General features: G+C 44.6%; 1 protein-coding gene across 1 annotated transcript in view; it reads right to left on the bottom strand.

Annotated features, from left to right (window-relative positions):
* Nucleotides 1-3,037: 3,037 nt before the first annotated feature.
* Nucleotides 3,038-9,981, bottom strand: part of LOC126295038 (uncharacterized) — a 522,215-nt gene continuing 515,271 nt past the window's right edge. Inside the window, exons 3-4 of the mRNA XM_049987288.1 lie at nt 3,806-3,933; nt 3,038-3,286 (exon numbers count right to left, since the gene is read on the bottom strand). Coding sequence (XP_049843245.1) covers nt 3,038-3,286; nt 3,806-3,933 — 377 coding nt within the window. The remainder of the gene's footprint in view (nt 3,287-3,805; nt 3,934-9,981) is intronic.

Genomic DNA, 9,981 nt, shown 5'->3' with positions numbered 1-9,981 from the left:
AATGGAAAGAACGGGCACTTGGTGAACGAACAGCAGGACTTCAGCATCTCTGATTTATCAGAACATGTAAAATGATGAACACCAATGTACATCTGACCGCCAACATCTGCGAGAAGTTCTGTAGCATATGACTGAGATTTCGTGGACTGCCATGTTAAGAAAGACACAAGCCAGCAGCGAATTCTTGACCAACGTTCAGATACATGTCTTCCTGGAACATTCGATTCACGAGTGACTTTGCCAATGTGTGCGCAGGTATGCCAAGGCAAATAACCTGTAAATAATCGATGGGGAGTACAGGTTGTCTGACGATTTCAGTTTCATCCTTTACCTGGATGTAAACTGTCTCTAAAGCAAACCATGCAACAAAGTCTCCCTTTTCAAGGGCTCTCATTGATGTCAAAAGGGGAAATCACCAGACTGTGGGAAGATATCAAATATGTGGCTGCTGACGCTGTTGAGGCATATGTCCTAGAGGTAGAGCTGGACTATCCCACAAGTCTGCATCACAAACACGGTGACTTGCACAGCCTGAAAGACTTTCACGTTCAGGGAATTCAACAGGTGCCTCCTCTAGGGCATTGGCGCTGCACCACAAATGCGTATCAGGAGGTTATATACTGAGGTATATGCTGCAATTCCAGCTGGAAGCAGGGGTGTCCTATCACGATTACAAGTGGTTCATCGGGAGGCATAGGTGTGGAAATCTGCTGCACCCAGACTATTTACTGATGTGTCTGGGTGGGCTTATTTGTTAGTAAAAAGGTAAAAATGTGTTCCACTTGACTGGGTGTGTGTGGAATAGTTTGATGAACTGTTTGTCACAGTTCTGAGTGCATATGTGTGTGTGTGTGTGTGTGTGTGTGTGTGTGTGTGTGTGTGTGTGTGTGTGTGTGTGTGATCGAGAGAGAGAGAGAGAGACAGAGACAGAGTATATATTTCTTGGGGAACATGTGCAATATGCATCCGTGTAATGAAAGTATTCTATATGTTTATGGTGCGTGTGTGTGTGTGTGTGTGTGTGTGTGTGTGTGTATTGTTTTTGAGCTGCCATTGCTGTTGCTGTTCTAAGTATGTACACGCTGAAAATTTCTCTCTCTCTCTCTCTCTCTCTCTCTCTCTCTCTCTCTCTCTGAGTTACTAATAAGTGTTTAATAGACATTGGAAATTAAAAAATTACCTTATGCACAAAAGAATGTGTATATTGTAATGAATCAATTACGAAATAACAAAACTGTTACGTATATCACAAATACGAGAAAAAATGGAAATTAAAAAGCTTGCAGTTGTTTTCACAGTACAGTTGTTGTTCTTTTTCATATTGTTTGAATGAAATACCTCCTTTATCAGTTTTATATTGATGGCAGGTGCCAGAGAAAAAATAAATCCATTTCGAATACAATATTTTTGAAATTTACATGGTCGACCGGTTCTACTCGGGATCGCCATTTATCGCCTCCAATTCGTATTTGCGGATGTGAGCCAGGAATACTGCACGCGTTTACGTGTGTGTGTGTATGTGTCTGTGGGAAATGCGTCACGTCCTCGCTGTGACAGTATTCGGCTAGCGGTCAGCGGGCAGCTAACATCCCGTTTGTGGTCTGAGCTGCTTCCAGTTTCCGACAGCCCGGCTGTGGGCGTCACAACAGCACAGGGCGAGGGAGGCCAGCGAGCGTCACTGGCCGAGTCCACACAGTAGGGGGCCCGGCGTACCGGCCGACCCAAAATCACTGTAGTGGTGACACGTGGCTGCAGATGGCACTAACCGGTACGTCGATAAGCAATACAGAAAACGGAAAGTGAAATTCAGCATTTCCTTCGTTGTGCAGGAGCAGTGAATTGGAAGGTGTGCACACTTTTGAATCGGCACTTTCCAAAACGTTGAATCCGTCGTCCTTGCGATGGCACCACTGCCATCTAAACCTAATCTATGCCGGCCGTTGTGGCCGAGCGGTCCTAAGTGCTTCAGTCTGGAACCGCGTGACTGCTACGGTCGCATGTTCGAGTCCTGCCTCTGGCATGGATGTGTGTGATGTCCTTAGGTTAGTTAGGTTTGAGTAGTTCTAAGTTCTAGGGGACTGATGACCTGAGAAGTTAAGTCCCATAGTGCTCAGAGCCATTTGAACTATTCTGAACACACATACATACATATTTGTACACAGTATTACGTGAGAGCCCAGTTACCAGGTGCATAGGGTCAACATCGTAAGCTGCGTCGTTACCTGGGCCACAGCGTTCTTTGCTGTACTACTCTGCAGGGCTGTAGTGAAGAACAACGAGAGGAATTATGTCGAGTACGAATACCTCAAGACTGCTGCAGTTGTCTGAAGACTTAAGTTTCATTCAGAAAGCAAAATGTGTCTATAAGTCGAAACTATTTGTACAACACTGGTTCACGGAATACCTTTTCGCAATTACACTTTTACTAAGCAGGTGCAGTGTATGATCAACGAAGCGTAGCTGAACAACAAATTTAATAAAGAAGTCGTCCTTTAAACATTCTCGTAAGCTGTGAGGTACTATCTCTACAAAATATTGGATACGTATCAGGTAAATTGCCTTTGCTGCAGTGAAATGCATTGATGATGGTAACCAAAGCAAGATGTAATGACAGGACATGATACGATGTCGCCAGAAACCATCCTTAAATACGGAACCCGCATCTATCAATCTTTGAAATTACCATCCACTAAAAACATTTGTAATATTTATAGGAAAAAGATTTAATCCAACCAGAACGTTTTCAGTTCACCGTCGTCCTCCCGAATGCGAGTCCAGTGTATGTCTTAAGACCACATAGCTTTTATTCTCGGTAGTGGGAAAATCACTGGTGGTAGTGTTCATAAGTCATAGACAGAGAATTCAGACTCGATAATGGTTCGAGTTAGGCCACGAGAGACACGTGCAGAAAGGCTAACGACTAAGATGAATGCTCTCAGAAAGCAGCATCCGGTTTCACGTTGGTCTGGCACAGGTTTTCATTGGCCTTGACGCATTCACTAGATATTCTGCTGGTGTCTGTAGTAACACAGTGCCTTTAACAAAGCCGCTCGCTGACGCAACACGCGCAAACTGGTGGACCTTCGTTATCGTTGCGCGTCCTCTGTAGCTGCGGCGGCTGGGACATTGCTGTGCCACACGGAGAGTGCTGGCTGGCAGAGGTGAGCACAGGGGGCCACCACTGGCGTCGAGCCACAAGTGTCAGCTGCGCTATCGTCTTCTCATGGAGTCCTGGGAAATGCCACGTGAATGTTAAGCTGGGAAGAGTTCGAGCAGTTGTAACGAACTGTATAAATTATGTGGTATGTACACATGTTCATTACGAGATTTGAAGTTGACGAAGCTCCATGTTGAGAGAAGTAATTTTATAGGCCTTCCATATGGAGTAGAGGTTCTTAGGAAGAGAAGATGCTGATGGAGACTTGAATTGCCACACTGAGACTCTAGACCACTCTCCACTAAATACGAAGCTAACATGCTGCAGCTTGTATAGCAGGATTCGATGCAAACTTATCTGAATCTGTTAAAGAAGTAGCTAGCAAATACGAGAAAAGAAAGATGCAGGCGATTTTCTTCGACCTCGAACCATTCCGAGTTTAGCCTCCCTGTATCATAGCCCCAAAAGTCTCACAGAAGTAGAGGTTGGTTCAGAATTCTTCCAGAACTGGAGAGCCAAATATAGCTACAGTTTGAAGCAGGTAAACTGGGAAACACTCTCCAAGAACTGACCAGGCAGTGTGTGTCATTTTCTCGCTCCCTGTACGTATAATACAGTTTATAAGAGGACGAAAAAAACTCCACTTACCGTACGTTCGAATGCGAGGGGAAGCAACAGCTGTGAGGCGTGCGTCGCACCGAGTGAGAGCAGCTGCGCCAATTCCCGCAAGTAGCTGGAGAGGCGTTCCCGGAAAACAGCCGACGGGGTCTGCAGCTCTGCACAAGACGGGAGACGACGCGCTGATGAACAAGCCAGTCGCTCAGACTTCTGTAGGAAGCACAGCTTTCACTTTCTGCCGCCCCAAAGTGTATGGAGGTAGCATTTACCTTTAGAAACTAGATCAATATGCAATGTCAGTAATCGTATGAGCTACATGAACACCTTGACCGGACGTTACAAAGCTCATATTCCAGCGACAAATTTAAAGAGCACATCAAGTAAAGAGAGAGGAGTACCTCCACCTACCGTAGATCCAGTAATAAAAATTAACCTAAGGGTAGAAGTATCAAAACATCTGAAGAAGTGGAATTATACAACTACTTCAAAAATCACCCACACGGCTTGCCCAACGAGAAGACAGATTTAAGAAATAAGAGATCTTTAAATAAATTCTAGCCAGTTTTATGTGCTAATAATAGAAAGTAACATTAATGAGGATGTATAGTTTGGCTGTTTGACTTTGACCTACTGACAAGCATAGGACGTAACGATTTGCACAGGAACGTATCTATGCTGGTTTTATAATATGAGTAGTCTTTACGACGTTTCCCGTGAGTTGTATGATATGTATGGAAATGAGGAAGAATTATGTCCACTCATACAGGTTTTTTATAATTAGAGTGTATTTATTTTAACAGAAGTAATAGATCTTAATAATTCAGTAAAAATATGAGTAAGGTGTTCTGCAAGTGTAGCTGAAAAAGCCATTCTCGGCCTAAACGTTCTAAGGACCATGGAAATGTATGACTACATTTGTACTGGTACACTATCTTGCATATTAACATTACATTTTTGAATTACATGGCGACACACATAATGTTCTGTATTTTGTGACAAGTATCCCATCAAATGTTTTTATCTCACTTTTTGTACTCCTTTTTATTTTTATTTGTCCAGTGGGTCAATTCATCTACGAAAGTTGTTGTGAAGGCGATTTATGCCTTTGTGATGTTAATACGGTACAAAGAATACATATGTAAAATGATATATACACTCCTGGAAATTGAAATAAGAACACCGTGAATTCATTGTCCCAGGAAGGGGAAACTTTATTGACACATTCCTGGGGTCAGATACATCACATGATCACACTGACAGAACCACAGGCACATAGACACAGGCAACAGAGCATGCACAATGTCGGCACTAGTACAGTGTATATCCACCTTTCGCAGCAATGCAGGCTGCTATTCTCCCATGGAGACGATCGTAGAGATGCTGGATGTAGTCCTGTGGAACGGCTTGCCATGCCATTTCCACCTGGCGCCTCAGTTGGACCAGCGTTCGTGCTGGAAGTGCAGACCGCGTGAGACGACGCTACATCCAGTCCCAAACATGCTCAATGGGGGACAGATCCGGAGATCTTGCTGGCCAGGTTAGTTGACTTACACCTTCTCGAGCACGTTGGGTGGCACGGGATACATGCGGACATGCATTGTCCTGTTGGAACAGCAAGTTCCCTTGCCGGTCTAGGAATGGTAGAACGATGGGTTCGATGACGGTTTGGATGTACCGTGCACTATTCAGTGTCCCCTCGACGATCACCAGAGGTGTACGGCCAGTGTAGGAGATCGCTCCCCACACCATGATGCCGGGTGTTGGCCCTGTGTGCCTCGGTCGTATGCAGTCCTGATTGTGGCGCTCACCTGCACGGCGCCAAACACCCATACGACCATCATTGGCACCAAGGCAGAAGCGACTCTCATCGCTGAAGACGACACGTCTCCATTCGTCCCTCCATTCACGCCTGTCGCGACACCACTGGAGGCGGGCTGCACGATGTTGGTGCGTGAGCGGAAGACGGCCTAACGGTGTGCGGGACCGTAGCCCAGCTTCATGGAGACGGTTGCGAATTGTCCTCGCCGATAACCCAGGAGCAACAGTGTCCCTAATTTGCTGGGAAGTGGCGGTGCGGTCCCCTACGGCACTGCGTAGGATCCTACGGTCTTGGCGTGCATCCGTGCGTCGCTGCGGTCCGGTCCCAAGTCGACGGGCACGTGCATCTTCCGCCGACCACTGGCGACAACATCGATGTACTGTAGAGACCTCACGCCCCACGTGTTGAGCAATTCGGCGGTACGTCCACCCGGCCTCCCGCATGCCCACTATACACCCTCGCTCAAAGTCCATCAACTGCACACACGGTTCACGTCCACGCTGTCGCGGCATGCTATCAGTATTAAAGACTGCGATGGAGCTCCGTATGCCACGGCAAACTGGCTGACACTGACGGCGGCGGTGCACAAATGCTGCGCAGCTAGCGCCATTCGACGGCCAACACCGCGGTTCCTGATGTGTCCGCTGTGCCGTGCGTGTGATCATTGCTTGTACAGCCCTCTCGCAGTGTCCGGAGCAAGTATGGTGGGTCTGACACACCGGTGTCAGTGTGTTCTTTTTTCCATTTCCAGGAGTGTATTTATATGGCCATGTTTTTATGAGCAGCCAAGCTACTGTAAGCCTTTGACGATGGATACCATATGTACTGTTACGCACTATCACAATAAAGAAATGTCTTATCTTATTTCTTTACATCAAATGCTTGTATCGTAAACAGAATGCCAAATTTTGTTAACAAATGTTAACACGATATTTAGATACTGTGATATAAAACGTTTACTATGGCTTGTACAATCGGTGCTAAGAGCAAAGAAGAAACGATTTGTGAATATGTTCCCCACCAACTGCCTCAGTTGTCATATAAACAACATGAACAGTGATTTGAGGGGATTCATTTTAGTGATGTTAACATCAGTAACAATAAATTTGCCTTATGCCAATGCTATGATCCTTCAGGTCATCTAATGTTGATGTACACTCGGAGTTAGGAGACTCAACATACAGAGACAACAGTGAGACATACACACGTCAGAAGATTCGTAAATTTTCACACCTCCAGAGGCCCAATGCAAGTGATGTACAGTTTTTAGCATTTGTTGTAATATGAGTGCCTCATGTATGGGATGATAGTGGCGTTCTATACGTGCCGTCTGCCCTTCACTTTTCGGTTATTGCTGTATACCTGTATAAAGGGCATAGGATCGAAATGTAGTCGTGAAAACGAATAGTGTTACAGTTAATGGCAGATACGACGTCTTTAAGAAAAATACTGCTTTTTTATGCGTGTGCCAGATTTTTCGCATTTCGTTCTTATACGAGCCTATTTTCAGTACAAGAAAGACATTGCTGCAGATGGAGAATGATGTGTGTACATGATGTTTGTTCTGTTCCTAACGCTATTTGAATTCCTCAGTGCAATTCGCAAAAGACAAAGTAGAAGAACCGTGCATTTTCATGACTTTGTAAAAAAAAAAAAACGAATCTTCGGCATGAGGGACTTGAGAGCAGCGTACCGACACATTACAGTGGCATCTGGCTGTAGGTCAACGACTGCAGAATGTATAGCCACGGGTTGGGGTGGAGACAACAGAGTGCTGAAAAGTTCACCAGCCATCACAGACAGACCGATGTAACCTGGGTTGAGATCTGTGGCTACCACTGACACCACACCACAAGCAGCATAGTGTAGGGCCAGAGTCGGCTGTGGTGTTCAGCGGCGGGAATCAGTTTATCCTGTGGCGGTCACGTCGACGCTGCTTTGTCCTCTGTTGGCCTCGTCGACTTCACGGAAAGCCGCGGTCGTCGAGATGCCTACCTCCTCAGCCCACAGAAACAAACAGGGGTTACGAAGACTCGCGATCAAATCATGTGGAAGGCATATGAGTGAGTTCTTAGGAATTTCGAAAATTGTTCAGAAATTTTGGAGCCAAATTATTAATCAAACTGGTTCTCCAGATAAACAATCACATAGTTTTGTATGTTCAAGGACACATAAGTGCGAGGACATCCGCACAATTACCTGAAAAGCTCTTACACTCAAGTTGCTGCCCAGAATATGTATATAAGAGGAAAAGTAGATTGAGGAAGTGCTAGATGACCATCAATTTGGTTTTAGGAAAGATAAAGGCATCAGCGTATGACTTCTCAGTTGGCGATTGATGATTAAAGCGAGACTTAAGGAAAATCTAGGCATGTCCGTAGGATTTGTAGTTAGATAAATATTGTACAATAATTTAAAATGTTGCAGGATTTCCAAAACTCTAAGGAAAATGGGTGTAACCTCTAGGGAAAGAAGGGTTACGTACAATTTGTACATCAAACAAGAGGAAAAAATAGGAAGACCAATAACAAACAGATTAGGTTAGGAAAGGTAAAAGACATACATCTAATCGCCCTTAGGATTCAATCTGTATATCGAAGAAGCAATGACGGAATGGGGTTCAGAAATGGAATTAAAATTCATGCTGAAAGTTTATCAGTGACAGGAATAGCTGATGTCATTGCTGTTCTCAATGGAAGTCAGAGGTAACAGTAGGAGATGTTGAGTAGAATAAACAATCTAATGGGTAGACTCTATCAATTAAGACTAAACCATAGAAAGATTAAATTATGAGGTCTAGGTCAGAATTGTAGGCGAGGACCAAGACGAACTGAGAGAATTCTGCTACCTTCAGGACAAAGTAGCCGGCTGAAGTGGCCGTGCGGTTCTAGGGCCAGAAGTCTGGAACTGCGAGACTGCTACGTTCGCAGGTTCGAATCCTGCCTAGGGCATGGATGTGTGTGATGTCCTTAGGTTAGTTAGGTTTAACTAGTTCTAAGTTCTAGTGGTCTAATGACCTCAGAAGTTGAGTCCCATAGTGCTCAGAGCCATTTTAACCAAGGACAAACTCATAATGGAAAAATTAAACATAACATAAAGATTAGAGACGAACATTCAAAGAGGATGTTCATGGCCAAACGAAGTCAATTAACATCAACTGTCAGTTTTGTAACAACGAAATCAAACAATCATTAATCAAATTATTTAATAGGATAGATAAAACAATCTACTCACGAAGCACCGTCAGAACACACATAGGAACTGTTGTGATTGGCAAGCTTTGGGAGCCAGTGGCTCCTTCTGCAGGTAAAATGGTTGAATGGAAGGAAGAAGGGTTAAGAAAAAGGACTGGACAGGTCTAGGAAAAGGAGGGAAAGGGGTAGATTTTGGGAAAGTCACCCAGAACCGCGGGTCAGAGGTGACTTACAGTACAAGATGTTGGGGACCGCATCTAGGGAGCTTAAAGGTGGAAGATAGGGTAATATACAAGACAGAGACTACTGCTAAAACGTTGATCTCGAGTTAACAAGCGTGTGTCCTCCTATAATAGCCCTGTAACTGGCAAAACATATTCTATTAAAGGGAGAGCCAAATGCGAAAAGATACAAGTCATATACCAGCTACTACGTAACACTGTTTAGCCTTCTACATTGACACGACTACCATCAGATTATCAATTAGGATGAATGGGCATAGGCTGAGGGTATACACTGGTAACTCACAATATCCTGCTGCAGAGTATGCTCTAGAACATGACATTCGTGACACCGGCGCCTGTTTCACCAGGATTCCTTCTCCCAGACACTAGTTTCTCACGACTCCGTAGGTGAGAACTAACTCTACAACATGTCCTTGGTTCTCGTCACCCAGCTTCTTATCACTGTAACTACTCTTTGCTTTACTCTGTTTCAGTTTCCTGCATCTTTCATTGTCTTTCCCATCAATTTTTGACCGCCTTATGTCACCTCTGTACAATGTACAATGTACTTACCTTCTCACAATAACTTGTGATCAATGTTTTAGCAGTAATCTCTGTCGTGTATATCACCTTGCCTTCCACCTTTAGCCTCTTGGGTTTTCACATCTCGTCTGATGCAGTCCCCAACATTTAGTCTTCCCTACTCATGTCGTACAGTAAGTCTCCCCTGGCCCACAGTTATTGGTGACTTTCCCAAAATCTACCCCTTTTCCAAGACCAGTCCAGTCCTTTTCCTTCACTCTTCTTCCTTCCCTTTCAACCCTTCTACCTGAAGAAGGAGGCACTGGCCCGAAAGCTTACCAATCACAGCAGTCTTTTATATGTGTGCCTTGCTGCTGCTACGTGAGTAGTTTTTTTTTTATCTATCCAAGCAAATGTCGGGTTCTGTTTGAGGACGAGTAACTAAGA

Source organism: Schistocerca gregaria, chromosome 11 (genome assembly GCF_023897955.1).
Source record: "Schistocerca gregaria isolate iqSchGreg1 chromosome 11, iqSchGreg1.2, whole genome shotgun sequence".
In the NCBI taxonomy this organism is placed as follows: domain Eukaryota; kingdom Metazoa; phylum Arthropoda; class Insecta; order Orthoptera; family Acrididae; genus Schistocerca; species Schistocerca gregaria.
The sequence above is the reverse complement of the archived record's forward strand: the minus strand, read 5'-3'. Positions and strand labels throughout refer to the sequence as shown.